Source organism: Puma concolor, chromosome C1 (genome assembly GCF_028749965.1).
Source record: "Puma concolor isolate L17-30 chromosome C1, mPumCon1.1.hap2, whole genome shotgun sequence".
NCBI lineage: Eukaryota > Metazoa > Chordata > Mammalia > Carnivora > Felidae > Puma > Puma concolor.
Genome location: NC_141674.1, coordinates 222,752,186 through 222,767,967, shown reverse-complemented (window position 1 = coordinate 222,767,967; position 15,782 = coordinate 222,752,186). Strand labels below are relative to the sequence as shown.

Genomic DNA, 15,782 nt, shown 5'->3' with positions numbered 1-15,782 from the left:
CGTGGAGCCCAATGTGGGGCTCGATATCAGGACCGTGAAGTCACGACCTGAGCTGAAATCCACAGCGGGATGCTCAACGGAACCACCCGGGCGCCCCTCAACCCACTGGTTCTAGTGTCTGTGTCATTTCTGGGCTGTTTTCTGTGCTTTTCTCAGTGAGATAGTTTTCTCCTGTTTCTTTGCTTATCTGCTATTTTTTCATTGGATGCCAGAAGTTAGAAGGTTTACTCTGGTGGATGCTGGATAGTTTTGCATTCCTGTAAGTGTCTTTCAGCTTCGTTAAGGTACTTTGAAATACTTTGCTCCTTTGTGGACTTGCTCTTGAGACACATGAGGTGGCGTCACAGCAGTGCCTAGTCTGGGGCATTACTTCCCACTACTGAAGTGAGGCTTTCCTGTGCCCACGTCCTGGCATGTGGACAGTGCTGTGTGCTGTGGTTTGCTCCCTCTAGTGATCCGGGGCTCTTTCCCAAGCCTCGGCCATTTCCCTCCGCACGTCAGTATGGGAGCAATGTCCAGTTCACGGGGGCTTCTGCCTCCACGCTGCTCCCTCCCCTCAGGCTCTGACCTGTCGGCCCTGTGTCCTTGACTCTGGGACTTGGCCAGGGGGCAGTCAGCAGGCTTACCTTCCTTCCTCCGTGTCTCCAGTGTCTTGAACACCATTGTGTCCTTGTGGGAGGTAAACCTGGTCCTTGTGTCACCTTGACTAGAGGCAGGATAGGTGCTGACCCGCAGGCATATCGGTGTATCTCTGCTTGGGCACCAAGAGAACCAAAGGAGGAAAGCACTGTTTTGACGGTGTAACCCGGAGGCTTCTCTTCCACATTGTGTGAGCCACTGCCCCCGCCCCATCCCGCACCCATATTCATGTACCCACTCATGCACACAGACTCGGGGTCCCTGGGCGGCGGGCGTGCCGTCCTGTGTCCCACACCTCATGGACTGTGTGTGATTCCAGGCCAACATTGCCGAAGTGGAGGTCTCCATCCCCGCCAGGCTGCACAACTCCCTCATCGGCACGAAGGGCCGCCTGATCCGCTCCATCATGGAGGAGTGCGGCGGGGTGCACATCCACTTCCCTGTGGAGGGCTCGGGCAGTGACACAGTTGTCATCAGGGGCCCCGCCTCGGATGTGGAGAAGGCCAAGAAGCAGCTCCTGCACCTGGCAGAGGAGAAGGTGAGCCCCACGCCCAGGAGTGATGGTGCCGTGTCTGTCCCTTGCTGGAAGCCCTTGCCCTGTTTTTGTGGCGGGTCAGAAAACTGGTTCGTTACACCTTTACGTCTCTGGTTTTGCCATTGCTGAACAAAGGGCCTTGGCAGGTCAAATGCCTACCTGTACGATGTAGAAAAGTTGCGGTTTGGCGTATTGGCTTTTTAAAGTAGGGTTCATAGACCATAAAGTCCACTTTTCTGAGTTTTGACGAGCATACACACACTGACATGACCACCACTGCAGTGAAAATGTTTTGGCCATCACCTTAAACTCTGCATTGAATCACCTTTGCCCCTTTGTCAAAACCCACGTGTGGGTCTGTTGCTGGACTCTGTGTGTCCCAGTGACACCATAGGGTCGGGGGGGCTGGGAGAGCCCTTTAGCTTTGTGCTTTTGTAGAACCACTTTAGCTGTTCTAGATTTTTGCCATTCTGCATTTGGAAACTGCTTACCAATTTCTAGGGGAAAATCCTGCTTAGATTTTGACCGAGACTGTGTTGAATCTGTAGACCAAATTGGGGAGAACTGACCTCCCGGGAATTCAGTCTTCCAGTCTGTTTTAAGTCTTTGATTTTTAATTGGTGTTTTGTTATGTTCAGCATGTGGTTCTCCTTCGTGTTTTGTTCAATTCATATCCTCACTATTTTGCTTTGTAGCATTGTTGTTAATTAAATCAGTGTCAAATTCCAGCTAGTGTCATGTATTGAAATATGTTTTTTTTTTGTAGTGGCTTTGTTTTGTGCATCTGCTTTAAAGTTCAGTTACTAGTATTAGTAGCTTTTTTTGTGAGTTTTATGTGTAGAACATGTCTTTGCATAGACAATTGGGTTTCTTTCTGATCTGTACGCCCGTAGGTCTTGTCCTATGCGCCACGCGGGCCTCCAGGATGGCGTTGCGTAGCAGTGGGGAGGGCAGACAGCCTTGCCTTGTTGGCAGCCTTTGGGGAAAGTGCTCAGTCCTTCACCATGAAGTGGGAGTTACACTGTCTTCCAAAGTTGCTCTTTATCAGGTTGAGGAAGTTCTGTCTGTTACCGATTTGCTCAGAGTTGTTGCGGGAACAGGTGTTGGGTTTTATAGGAAGATTTTTCTGCATCTGTTGACATGGTAGCATGGTTTTTCGTTTTTTAAGCATATGTATTAGATTTTTTTGGTTAGCTTTTTGCTTTTTTTTTTTTTTTTAATGTTTATTTATTTGGGGGGAGAGGAAACAGTGAGAGAGGGAGAGAGAATCCTAAGCAGGCTTTGTACTGTCAGTGGAAAGCCCCACACGGGGCTTGAGCTCATGAACTGTGAGGTCACTACTGTAGCCAAAATCAAGAGTCAATGCTTAACCCACTGAGCCACCCATGTGCCCCTACTGGTTGTTTTTTGTTTGTTTTAATGTTTAACCGACCTTGTGTTTTTGGGTGACCCCACTGCTTTAAGTGTGTCATCTTTTATCGTGTTGCTAAGCTGGGCTCACCTTGCTCATTAGCTTTATTTTTGAACGTTGGTTTATTTTTGAGAGACAGAGTGCAGGTGGAGGTAGGAGGGGCAGAGAGTGGGGAGACACAGAATCTGAAGCAGGTTCCAGGGGCTGAGCTGTCTGCACAGAGCACGACGTGGGGCTTGAACTCACGAACAGTGAGTTGGATGCTTAACTGACGGAGCCACCCAGGCACCTCTGCTCATAGGTTTTTTAATAATGGTGCTATTTGCCAATGTCGTTGTCTGAAGAGTAGAAGATTTTCTCAGGGGTGTTTTGTGAAACCAGCATTTAAAAGATAACAAAATTCACTTGTTTGTTACTCTGTTTAGCATGCTGGTAGACCCTCTTTTTTTTCCCCCCTCTTGTGTTCCTTCATGCCTGTGAGCCAGGTTTCAGGATACAAGGAAGAAGGGGGAAGCATTGTATGGGTCTGAGTCAGCCAGGCAGAGTGTGTGCTCCAGATGAATCCTCAACAAGGTCGTCGTGTCGGGGCTTTTGCTGAGCCCTGGCTTCTCGGTGTCAGACTAGGGCCTTGGTTGGCTTCGGTCTCTCCGAGATTGAGATGGGGCCTTCCTGTTGGGAAGGGCTCCCCTGTGGCGAGAGCAGGTAAACGCCCAGACAGGGAGCATTCTGCTCGACTTGGGAGGACCGGAGTGCTGTGGGCTTACTTGCTGTGCAGTTGCCTCCTACTTGCCTAGCACCCCGAGGCCACACTCACCCAGTCCCCTCTGTAGATGGAGAGCACTGGCGGGGGTTCGGTCGGTTTGGGGAAGCAGCAGGACTGGGGCTCTCAATCCACATGCTCTTGGCTATCTGAGTGTCTGTGGTCATGGTAGATGGCATGTAAGTACTTCCGTCTGGGAGTCCATCCATTAGTTTCCGTGAGGCTCGATTAGCCCCACGCTGTTGTTCTCTAGGCCCTCTTTCTCACTTGCCCGGGGGACCAGGCAAGTAGCATCAGACCAATGTATCTGCGGTTGGTTTCCACAGCAAACCAAGAGTTTCACTGTTGACATCCGCGCCAAGCCGGAATACCACAAGTTCCTCATTGGCAAAGGGGGTGGCAAAATACGCAAGGTGCGTGACAACACTGGAGCCCGTATCATATTCCCAACGGCTGAGGACAAGGATCAGGACCTGATCACCATCATCGGGAAGGAGGATGCTGTCAGGGAGGCACAGAAGGAGCTGGAGGCCCTTATTCAGAACCTGGTAAGGCCCAGTGGGAGCTGCCCCTTGGTTGTCCATCCTGTCGGCGTGGTTGACACGAGTCCTCTCCCTCTCCTTTCCTCCAATGCTGCAGGATAACGTGGTGGAGGACTGCATGCTGGTGGACCCCAAGCACCACCGCCATTTTGTCATCCGGCGAGGCCAGGTCTTGCGGGAGATTGCTGAAGAGTATGGTGGGGTGATGGTTAGCTTCCCACGTTCTGGCACGCAGAGTGATAAGGTCACCCTCAAGGGCGCCAAGGACTGTGTGGAGGCGGCCAAGAAGCGCATTCAGGAGATCATCGAGGACCTGGTAGGTGCCTGGGAGGGTGGCAGGGCTCCAGTCAGGCTGGGGCTCTTTGGTTCTCAGTCTTGGACTCTCAGCCTCTCTGGCTTTACTCTTGGCGGGACACTGCCCTTGAGCAGCAGCTTTTAAAAACACGTTATGAAATGAAATCTGTATGAGGAACCGGCTTCCTTCTGTCTGCCTCTCCTTCCCAACGGGAAGAAAAGAGATGGCAGGGGAGGGCGTGTCAGCGAATCGACATGGAAACTTGTGGGGTTTTCTAAACCAGCCCTTAGAGAGCCTCATCCCCCCCTCCAGGGCTCCTCCCAGCCCTCCCCTGCTGGGGCCTTGGAAGTACTGTCCTGACCATTAAGCCTGATGCCTCCTCACAGAGTCACAGCCACAGCACTTGAATGTCACCTGGCTAGTGTCCCCTACAGGGACAGTGGCTAACAGTGCCGCGTGCTTTGTGCTCGGGGCGGGGGCTCTGTGCATGGAGACAGGAGATGGTCACACGTGCTCTGGGCAGCAGTGAGTGCTGGTGCCATTTTGTACAGACAGGTCATCAGTACTTAGTCACTGGGAGATGTCTCAGAAAGAGGCCTCCCTGTCAGTCCTGCCCCCACCCTCCCTCTGTCCACCCTGTTGTACTTTGAGCACTTGGAAAAGGGGTGGGGGGGGCGTGCATCTGTGCATTTGGGGGTCTCTGTAGAGGATTGAGCGAAAGCTGGTGAAAATACGCGTCGAGCCTAAGCAGTTAACCTTTGCCTTTATTTTTTTCTTTCTTGCTGTGTCCCCCTACCCACCCCCCCCCAGGAAGCCCAGGTGACCATAGAATGTGCCATACCCCAGAAGTTCCATCGATCTGTCATGGGCCCCAAAGGTTCTAGAATCCAGCAGATTACTCGGGACTATAACGTTCAGATTAAATTCCCAGACAGAGAGGAGAACCCAGGTGGGTCTCAGCGGTGAGCTCTGTGCTGAGTGGGGAGCCAGGGGGTGTGTGAATGGACCTCCCCTACGGAGGGTGGGCATCAGGTGGCCATCACGTGTGCTGCCTCGTGTGTCAGTGCTGGCGTGCTGCTGGAACACCCGGGTCCCAGGGTGACCAGGTGGCCTTCGTGCAGGGTGACAAGGCCAAGGACGGCAAAGCAGCTGCGGCCTCTGATGCGCAGGGGATTGGTTCTGAGGCTACTTACAGATTCCCAAGTGATGTGTGTGATGGGCTGCTCCCACTCTGTCCACTGCGGCTGCCTCTCCCCCAAGCACCCCTACCTGGCGGGTCTTGTCCCTTGTGAGGAAGGCGGCTCCAGTAAAGGTGGCCACTGGCTGCCCTTCTGTGACACCCCTCCCCCAGCTCCATGTCCTGCTTGTCACTTGGTCCTGCTTGTGTCCTGGGAGCACGGCAGGGTGGTTAGGCAGCCAGGAGGTGACTGGCATGTGGGCTCAGTGAGAGCAGCGTCCTGCCTGTGTCTCAGACCTCACTTGGTCACGCCAGGCTCCCAGCTAGGTTGCAGCCCACTGTGCCGTCTCTGGTCTCGTCTGGTCGATGACCGACCCTGCACGCAGCCTCCTGGGTCCTCCCTGAACGACCCCCCCCCCCCCAACCCCCCGCCGCCGCCGCCCATCTCTGTCCTCTCTGGAGCTTCTCGTGGCCATTGAAGCTCTTGTTTCCTTAGAACATGGGCTGTTTGGAGTATATTTGAAGGAACATCGTACCAGATAAAGACATATTTTATATGTTCGTTATTGAAATTCAGTCTCTTTTGTTTTGCACCTCCTCTTCTATGCACACACAGTTGTTGTTTCTGAGACACTGGAGTGTAATTTTCAGACTCGTCCCTTATCTGTAGTGGCTACTTCCTAAGAATAAGGATGTTTTCTTAACGTCATTAGAGATAACTGTGGCACATCCCCCAGAATCCGCGGAGCTGGCGTTCCGTGTACTGGTACTGAATTCGTGGTCGATGGTCACATCTTTCCGGTGCCGGCAGTTCTACAGCGTCCACCTTACCCTGGTCTGTGCGGCACTGCCCTGCCTGATGCTCACTCGCTCGCTCGCGTTCATGTCGTACAGACTCCTGGGTTCCATCCCGCTCCGCGAACCTTGCTTTTGTGTTGGGTCCACACTTGTCCCCCGCCAGCCCACTCCTGTGTTCGTGTCCCTTCACTCTTGAGGCTTGCCTGCCTCCTGACATACGAGGCCGCTGGAGGCTTCCCTCGTCCCTCTCGCTGCCGTGTCCCAGCATCGTGGCTCAGTTTCTAGGCTCCGTACCCTTTGGGCTCACCGGGCATCACGTTCCAGCCTCCAAGGAAGAGCGCTCCACTCCCGGCCTCACTGTGGGGCCTTTGTTGCCACCCAGGCCAGGCTGCGAGCCAGGCTGGCGCCGGTCTGCCCTGCCTCTCCCGCCAGGACTCTGAGCTGCCCTGCCCTTCTCCCCAGTTCACAGCGTGGAGCCGCAAGTCCAGGAGAACGGTGACGATGCTGGAGACGGGAGGGACACCAAAGACACCGACCCTGGCTCCCCAAGGAGATGTGACATCATCATCATCTCTGGCCGGAAGGAAAAGTGCGAGGCCGCCAAGGAAGCCCTCGAGGTGGGTGTGCCCTCATGCAGTGTGTGACTGGACCTCGTCCCGGTGGGGCTGCCCCAAGCACCTTGGCTTGCACCGCGGGCTGTGCTGGACCGGACCCGGGCACAGAGCCCGGCACTGGGGCCTGGGCAAGTATGTGGAACCGGCAGGTTTCAGTGACAGCAGGGTCAACGTGATCTGTAGCCTCTGTGGCCTAGTGATAACCACTGCCATCTCAGGTCTGTGAGGAGGAGTCTTTTGTGTGGGGGGCACCTACCTGAGAGTCACCTCCCTGTTGGGCGCTGCTCTAAATGCTGTGTTCCACGGTGTGCAGATTAGTGCTTAGGTGGAGTGGACAGACAAGAAGCAGAAACAGGTCATGTGTCAGGTGGTGCTTAAAAACAGTGCAATGTGGAAGTGAAGGGGTTGTGGAGAGGTGGTCAGGGGCTAGCGTAGAGAGAGAGCAGGGGAGCCCATGTCCCCCGCTGTTAACCCAGCAACCCACACAGGCTTGGCTACAGTCTGTTCCTGATGTCAGTGAGGCCAGCTTCTGTCCCTGAGCCCCACCGGTCTCTCTCCAGTTGCTCTGTTTTTCCTGGATTTGTTTTGTTTCTGTAAGAGGTTTGCCACGGTTAGGGGCATAGGCTTGGGGTGAGGGCCAGAAAGTTTGCTCTGGTGGCGTTAACCTTAAAACTGGATTCTGGATTCTCTTCCTGTGTTTTCTGTTGAGTTAAAAGTCTGGGTGAAGTTCTCAGTTGAGGCAGAACATCATAGAAGGTTCCAGGAAGCGCCCTGTAATTCTCACAGGGTCACTGGCTCCCTGCCAGCTGCTCTCAGGCCCGACCCTGTCTTCTCTGCAGGCACTGGTTCCCGTCACCATCGAAGTGGAGGTGCCCTTTGACCTTCACCGGTACATCATCGGGCAGAAGGGGAGCGGGATCCGGAAGATGATGGATGAGTTTGAGGTACTGGGATTTGCAGTCTTTCCCCAGGAGCCAGTGTTGGGAGCGAGCCCTCCCACGGGCCCCTGGCGGCTCAGCCCCTCGGCAGTGCGCCTCATCCTGGTCGTGCCCCGTAGCAGTGTTCCGTCCCCGGTTCTTGTGCGGGACCCCCGCCTATATCAGATCTGTGTCCCCTGCAGGTGAACATCCATGTGCCGGCACCAGAACTACAGTCTGACGTCATCGCCATCACTGGCCTTGCCGCGAATCTGGACCGGGCCAAGGCTGGGCTGCTGGAGCGAGTGAAAGAGCTGCAGGCTGAGCAGGAGGACCGAGTGGGTGTCAGCCGGGCCCGCAGGGGTGTCCTCCAGAGCCACGGTCCCCGACCACACTGCAGGCAGTTCAGCCACATGGCTGCAGGGGGACCTGGCCACCCGGGGAGCCTTCCATCAGACACAGTGTTATGAGCATGGCACTTTTCTCTTCAGTGTAACAGGGGCAGAGTTAGATTTCCTATTAATTAGCACTTTTTTTTTCAAAGTAACCCTGCCACGTGTGGTGTCTCCAACCCGATAGGTAAGGTAAGGTTGGAGAGGCCTGGGAACTATTGCTGGAATAGAACCCCGAATGTGAGTGGTGTGGTCCAGGGTGGGTGTCAGCAGGCCCATGCGGACCTTCTCTCCGGAGCTGCCCTGCTTTGAGTAGGTTTGGGGACCCATCTCCCTGCTTTGGAGAGCTGGCATTCGAAGGGCTTCCTAAGTGCACGGCAAGGCTGGGTGTTACAGGCTCTGAAGCCCTGCTAGAGATTCTGTAGGGAACGGGCTTCCCATGAGGAGGAGGACTTTCTGGAGTCTTGATGCGAAGGGTCCGCAGACCTCTGGAGCCTGGTTCCTGTGGTCTAGCCTCTGGCCGTAGATGTCCCAGGCTGGCCGTCCTTCAGCACTCTCGTGCCCCCTTTTCCTTCTGGCCTGCTTTCATACCCCAGGCTTTAAAGACCCCAGGACGTGTTTATGCTTCCTCATCACGTCCCCCATGAAATTCACTGGAGAGCCAGCTCAGAGCCCACCACGCACGGTGCCAGTCTTGTCAGCGCCTGAACGATGCTCTTGTGAGGGGTGTGCACACTCGTTCCGGGTCAGCCCTCCAGCTGGCAGTGCATAGAGGCTAACGGGAAAGTGTATCTTGCTTTTGTCACTGAGGAGATCTTTGGGGTCGAGGACAGAGTGGGGTTGACATGTGGCTGCATGTGGTGAAGGTCAAGCCCGAACTCCACCCTTGTCTCACCTGCAGGCTTTAAGGAGCTTTAAGCTGAGCGTCACTGTGGACCCCAAATACCATCCCAAAATTATTGGGAGGAAAGGGGCAGTGATTACTCAGATCCGCTTGGAACATGACGTGAACATCCAGTTTCCCGATAAGGATGACGGGAACCAGGTAAGAATGCCTGCTTGGGTCAGACTCTGTGGCTGGAACGCTTTGGGGCAGGTGGACTCTCGTACCCTCACCCTGACCTGGGAGCCGTGAGCAGGCAAGCGTAGGGCCTGCCCAGGTGGGCGGGGAGGGTGGAGCGCAGAGGGGCAGGTCTCTGAGGGTCTGAGTTTGCCTTGGGCGTCGGGGCCCCACCTCGGTCTGTGCCAGCTGGGCGAGGTCTCCCTGTGCTTGGCTGCCGCGCGAGTGCGGAACATTTCTCCCACGCCCGCCTGGTTGTTCGTGGTAGGCAAGCTTTGGCTCCGGCTGAGTCCTTCTTCGCATCTGTACCCACAGGTGCGGTCCTTCAGAGGGCACCCTCCCCCTGCCTATCACACCCCAGCCCGTCTTCCTCTCCGCTCCCATCAGGGCCCCCTTCCAGCATAGCACTGCCCACTGTGGGAGCCTTGGTCTCTGCCTGCATCTCTGGCCATGGTACACAGCCAGGCACCCAGAAATGGTTCTCTAGAACCTTCTGGTCAGCAAATCCCAACATGCCTCTGCAGACTCTGGCCTTTTCAGCCCCGTGTTCCCGTGCTGTGGCAGACTGCCTGTTTCTGCACCTTCCTCCTCTGCTCAGCCCGAGTCTATAAGCCACGCACTTAACCTGAGTTCAGAAAGGCAGGCAGGCCTGCAGGGCTCCCTCTGGAGCCCCCACCTCTCCTCTGCGCCTCCTGCCTGGTCCTGACCTTCCCTGGGTGCATCCTTCTGTTCCCGCTGTGTTTCTAACAAACATGTTTATGCTCCTGATCTTTCTTACGCTAATTTGTGATTTTTGTTCTGTTTCAGTGAGTTCTATGCCCAACGTGGGGCTTGAACTCATGACCCTGAGGTCAAGAGTTGCCTGCTCTGCTGACTGAGCCAGCCAGGCGTCCCTTTAACTTTAACTTTTGATGTTGAATCCTGAGAATTGAGCTCCTCTAAACTCCGCACCTTCACTACCTTCTATTTTCTTTAATTTTCCCAAGGAAACGTGACTTTTTTAGTCATTGTTTAGGGTTCAAACCACTCGGGCTAGTGTTTCAGAGCCAAGTAGGATTGGGTGGCCATGTGATTTTGATATGCAGCATTTTCCTGTGAGAATTATGCTTCCGTTTGCAGTCTGTTCTGTGTCTGCATTTGGCACAGCGCTCGCGGCTGCTGGCGGGTTCTGGACTCCGCCAGGCAGGTTCTAGGCACAGCCCGCCGCCCCCCACCCCTCCACTGCCACCGTGGGGCCTGCTGCTGCTCTGCTACCGCCTGGCTCATTCTGGCCTCTTTCTCTTCTGGGTAGATCTCGAAGTGTCCGCTCCTTTGTTTCCAGGTGTTTTTGTTCTCTGGTCCTTTTCTGTTGTTCCATTCTTTTGTGGGTGTAACTTTTCCTTTGTCTTAAAGAATATAGCTTACGTGTGTGATTTTTTTCTTCTTTTTTGTTGTCGTTTCGCTTTGAGTCCTGTGTTGGCTCTGCTCGCACTGTGCATGCGTGGCGCTGTCACCCGTCCACGTGTGCTGTGGGAGGGAAGTCCTGCGCAGGGGCGTGCTGGGGCTGTGCAGTGCAGCCGCAGTGTCCCGCCCCTTCTCTCCAGGCGGGTCTGTCTCCAGCGAGACGCCTCCAGATGCAGGGCCCGAGGTGACCTTCCCCGTGCCCTGTGTGGTCTCTGACGCAGCACCCTCCTCGCCTGCAGCCATCTCTGTGGCCACGTGTCCTTTCTTTTCCCGTACACGTCTGGGGGGAGGTGGGGACGCAGGAGCTAATGGGCGTCATTGACCTGTTTTAAATCAGCTTATGGCGGTCTCCCCCATCTTCTTTCTCTCCTGAGCGGGTCAGTGTTTCCCCTCAAGCTGAGGTCTGCCTCACTCCGCCAGCACTGCCTCTTGCCGCCTCGTGGAGCCACATCTGCTGGCTTGAGGCTCCCAGCCTGGGGTCTCTAGGGGCATCCCCTCTTCTGACTGCGCTCTCCTTTCTTAGCCCCAGGACCAAATAACCATCACAGGGTATGAAAAGAATACAGAAGCCGCCCGGGACGCTATATTGAAAATCGTGGGTGAGCTTGAACAGATGGTTTCTGAGGACGTCCCGCTGGACCACCGTGTTCACGCCCGCATCATTGGTGCCCGTGGAAAAGCCATCCGCAAAATAATGGATGAATTCAAGGTGGGTCCCCAGCCCCACCACGAAGGGGGGGTGTGTGGTCCCACGCTGTCGGGGGAGTGAGTGCCTGGGACCACAGGTCTCCTGCCTCGGCTGCTGACCGCCCTTGGGGTCTGGAACGGGAGACTTCTGAGGCGCTGGTGCCCGTCCCTGAGTTGGTGAGGTCATGTGGAGGTCCCAGCTGCGTATACGCGACACCGTCGGTCAGCGTCCCACACTGGCCTGGAGGAGACGGCATTCCCTCGGTGCGGCATGGTCCTGTACTGTCGTGATGTGTTAGCTCTGACATACAGGACCTTGGCTCCTGAACACAAGGTTAATTTGGGAAAACTTCCCTAGAGGTCCACCATTCTCAGCCACACATGACCATGACCCTTTGGTCCAGAGACTCCAGATGGAGTGTCCTCAGACACCTCAGCGGCCGCATGTGCTGTCTTTCCAGGTGGACATTCGTTTCCCGCAGAGTGGGGCCCCAGATCCCAACTGCGTCACTGTGACGGGGCTCCCAGAGAACGTGGAGGAGGCCATCGACCACATTCTCAACCTAGAGGAGGAATATGTGAGTCATGGGTGGGCAGCAGGCCTGTGCCTGGGGCACCCTGCCTGCCACTAACCGGCCCGGGGCAGCAGCAAGGCCACGTATGTGCGTCCGCTCCCAGAGGCACGCCGGTTGCAGGGTGTCCCCCTAAGCGAGCCCTAAACACTTGAGACAAGGCAAGCGTGGTCGTCGTCTGTGCCTGCTGCAGACTGACGCCCCCACCTGTGCCCACAGCTGGCTGACGTGGTCGACAGCGAGGCGTTGCAGGTGTACATGAAGCCGCCAGCCCACGAGGAGTCCAAGGCGCCATCCAAGGGCTTTGTGGTACGGGACGCTCCCTGGACCGCCAGCAGCAGCGAGAAGGTCAGACACTGTTAGGCCCGCCGTTGGAGGTGGGGGCGCCCCCGGCACTCGCCTCTCGCTGGGAAGCGGCTCACGCGGGACCTCTTATTGAGGCTGTGCCCTCTCCCCCCTACAGGCTCCTGACATGAGCAGCTCTGAAGAATTTCCCAGTTTTGGGGCTCAGGTGGCTCCCAAGACCCTGCCATGGGGCCCCAAGCGATAATGATCAAAAAGCAGAAATCTCTCCAGCCTGCTGACCCAAACCCCACCAACACATGGTTTGTCTCAATCTGACCCGGCGGCTGGAGCCTCTATAAATTGTTGACGCTTCCCCCTCCCCGAGGTCTCGCAGTGAAGCCAGGCGCGCCAGCACCCCGCGTGCGCTCAGGATCTGCTCCCTGACACCTTCGCTCTGGGACGGCTCTCCGCTGTCGTGAACACTAACCGAGGTAATTGGACATTTCCCCGTAAGCGTCCTGGCTCATCCAGCATGTCCGTAAGGCTCTGGCCTCCGCTAGGAGAGCTCCACAGCTGTGGCGGAGTCTACTTCCTGTGTCATGACCTCAGGAAATAAATTTCCTTGACTTTATAAAAGCCAAAATGTTTGCCCTCTTCCTTTCCCACCTCCTTTCCTCCCTTTGCCTGCCATCCAGACCCTCCTTCCAGAATGCAGTCCGCCTTCCAGCTGCCAAAAGCCCACTTGGCCTAGACCACAGGGTGGTGAGGGAGACCCGTTTGCACACTGGGAGTACCTGGGCCCAAAGGAGAGCCGTGGTGGAGCCAGAGGGGACCGAGAGGCAGCAGGGTGACTGGGTTCTTGGGCTGTCTTGGCCTCACATGTGTCAGGGTCCGAAAGCACCCAAGCGTCTCCGCCCCCAAGCGTGGTGAGCAGACCCCAAAGGCAGGGCCGCGTGTCTCCGTCTGGGCCGGCCGTGGCTGTCGTGGCGGCCTGGTGTGGCCTGAGAGACGTGGGGACAGGGAGAGGGGCGGCCCGCAGAGTGGCAGTAGAGACTAGCCGCTCCTCTGTGGCCCCCTCGCCCCAGGCCAGGTGTCCGGCGTCCTCCTTTCTACCTCAGAGCCAGTGTGGCTGCTCTCGTGCTTAGGGTGGTGCCACCCTGGCGCTCAGCCTCTCGGCGTAGATGTTTCTGGTGGTGGCGTGTCTGCTGCAGCCCTGGGGGCGGGAAGCCGGTGCTGGGGCTCAGCCAGGCTGTCCTCTGACGCACGCCGGGATGCTGCGTGTGAGCCCCCGGGAGCTGTCTCAGAGAGGCAGGCATCGTGGTCCTGGGGCAGAGAGAGGTGGTCGCTTGGCCTGGGCCGGAGGACCCGGTGCTGGTGAGGGAGGGTCCGCTCTTTCTCAGGTGTGTGCTGGGTGACTGTGGGTGTCGGACCACGGGCCTTGGCCCGACCACAACGTGCCCTGCCCCCCAGCGGACTGTTGAAGGTCAGCTCTGGAGAGGAGAGGTGGCCCCAGGGCGGTACAGAGGCGCCCGTGTGTCGCATCGTGAGGGAACGAGGATGGCCCTTTGTGTCGGCCCCCTGGCCTCCCCATCTCTGCCTCTGCCCGCACGGAGGTGATGGGGCCCTGTCGGGTCACCCCACCTGGGATACTGGAGTTCCTGGGGGCCAGCTCGTGTCTGGCGCACACCCTGCGCCGCCCCTGCACCCCCGTCCTTCACTCTCCACTCGGTAGCTCAAGCCCGGTGATCTCCAGACTCTGAAATTCTAAGTAGACTGAGAATTGCTCAACCCAAGTGTACCTTCGGCTGCCCCTGCCAGCTTTCCGTCTGCCACGGCAGCCTCCAGCGTGCCCATCTGTGGGAGCGAGCCACGGGGGTAGGAGAGAGCACCCACCTCAGCAGGCGGCCTGGGTGTCCCCAGAGTAGGCCTGTGAGGAGACGGAGGAAGGGGAGGCACCCCCTCCCCTCTCGGGGAGCCTGATTGGGAAGGGGGGGCCCCTCCGCCTCTCCACCTGCATGAGGTTTGGAGCCTTTCCCGTGGGCTGTCTTGTTTCCCTCTGCCTGCCCCTCTGGCTCCCTCGGCGTCTGCCCAGCCCTCTTTGCCCTTCATCTTTTCTATGGCATCCTTCGACGTCCCCCACCCTTCCCCAAACGTAAATTTTAAATTTTCACAAGTTTTTGCACATTTGCATTTATCACTAAATGTTGTAGATACGAATCCCCTCTTCCCCTGAACTGTGTTTGGGATCTTGCGTGCTCTGTTTTTGGTTGTTGTTGGTAAAGACTTGGTGGCCCTGCCCAGGCCTGGTCTCCTGTGGCCGCCCCTGCTGCTGGGGCAGCCCTGGGCAGGGTGGGGTGTGCGTGTCCATTTCCTTTGTTGAATGTCTTCCATATTATGTGTTTCCATAGCTATGATCCGTCCCTTGGCCTTAATTTTGGAATCTGGAGATTATATGCAAACATGTGTAAAGGCTTATGAATATGGATGACACTGGAATTTTATAAATTCTAAAATAAAACCCAAAACCAGATGTAGTGTGCTAGAACTCGTTTTATCACGCGGCATGCCGGTTCTCGGTCCTGTGGAACCAGGGGTGTCTTCAACATGCTTTTGAGTGGTAACTAGAGACCCATAGATGGTTCTAGTCTCCAGTGCGACTCTCCCGGTGGCACATGGGAGATAGAGCTGTGCCCCGCGTGCAGAGAGCTGGGGGTGGGGAGGGCCCTGAGCCACAGTGTCGGGGCCAGCATCTCTGGTGCGGGGCCACCTGCCCTGGGGGCTGGGAGGGAGGTGGCAGGGAAGCTCCAGGTGCTGCTGCGGGCAGGGGGTTGGGGGGCGGCAGCCGGCACCTGAGGAGCTAGGGCTCATGAGCAGAGGCCCAGGGTCACCGAGGGCACCACAGCTCTGGGCCAAGAAGGGGCAGAAGGTGGGCTGTGGCCTCTGAGGGCAGTGAGCCTTTGACATCTCCAGGGCAGCAGAGTCCCTCACCTCCAGATGGGACTGCTGGCTTGGGGTGACCCCCGTGACCTCAGAGAGAAGGGACTCGTGAGGCCTGGCCACCTCCTGGCAATGTAGGTTGTGGGCCCAAACTCCTCTCTGAGCTCTGGGAGTAGTTGTCCTTTGCTCCGTTTGTTCCAGAGAGAGCCTGTCTCCAGGGAAGGGTACAGGAGGGGTGATCGGACTGGCTACCCTGTCACAGGCCAGGGTAGAGTGCTCGGCCGGGCACCGTGCCGCCGGTGGATGAGGGAAGGTAAAGCGGGGGGCAGAAGGGCTCACCTCATTCTCAGCCAGCGCCTGCTTGGCGAGGTAGTACTCTCGCTTCACCTTGACCTCCACGGACTCAGGAATGTCGGGTACCAGGAGGTCGAGGATCCGGCCGATGGAGAACACCACGTGCTGGGGGCAGGACATAGTACGAGCAGTGGGAGGGCGCCCACCCCTCGGTAAGACAGACGCCTGCGGTGGCCTTAATGGGGCCAGGGGTGCGCACCTGCTCCCCAGGTGTGAGCTGAGCTGGAGAGGAGCAGGTGCAGGAAAGGAAAGCCCTGGAGGCAGAAGCCACCGTTGCGGAGACCTGCCCCAGGTCTCACGGCCTGTGGAGCCTCCCCGGACCCAGCAGTGCCCAGAGCAGTTCAGTATCCACACAATCTAGGCC

General features: G+C 56.8%; 2 protein-coding genes across 4 annotated transcripts in view; one reads left to right on the top strand and one right to left on the bottom strand.

Annotated features, from left to right (window-relative positions):
- Positions 1–14,657, top strand: part of HDLBP (high density lipoprotein binding protein) — a 72,683-nt gene extending 58,026 nt beyond the window's left edge. For all 3 annotated transcript variants that reach the window (XM_086720181.1, XM_086720183.1, XM_086720182.1), the window contains 12 exons: positions 959–1,177; positions 3,672–3,893; positions 3,985–4,203; positions 4,993–5,131; positions 6,620–6,774; positions 7,611–7,715; positions 7,892–8,026; positions 8,982–9,125; positions 11,107–11,292; positions 11,732–11,848; positions 12,062–12,190; positions 12,306–14,657. In XM_086720181.1, coding sequence (XP_086576307.1) covers positions 959–1,177; positions 3,672–3,893; positions 3,985–4,203; positions 4,993–5,131; positions 6,620–6,774; positions 7,611–7,715; positions 7,892–8,026; positions 8,982–9,125; positions 11,107–11,292; positions 11,732–11,848; positions 12,062–12,190; positions 12,306–12,392 — 1,857 coding nt within the window. In that variant the 3' untranslated portion in view covers positions 12,393–14,657. The remainder of the gene's footprint in view (positions 1–958; positions 1,178–3,671; positions 3,894–3,984; positions 4,204–4,992; positions 5,132–6,619; positions 6,775–7,610; positions 7,716–7,891; positions 8,027–8,981; positions 9,126–11,106; positions 11,293–11,731; positions 11,849–12,061; positions 12,191–12,305) is intronic.
- Positions 14,658–14,659: 2 nt separating this feature from the next.
- ANO7 (anoctamin 7) overlaps positions 14,660–15,782 on the bottom strand; it is a 29,062-nt gene continuing 27,939 nt past the window's right edge. Inside the window, exons 23-24 of the mRNA XM_086720189.1 lie at positions 15,404–15,523; positions 14,660–15,272 (exon numbers count right to left, since the gene is read on the bottom strand). Of these exons, the coding sequence (XP_086576315.1) occupies positions 15,156–15,272; positions 15,404–15,523 (237 nt within the window). The 3' untranslated portion in view covers positions 14,660–15,155. The remainder of the gene's footprint in view (positions 15,273–15,403; positions 15,524–15,782) is intronic.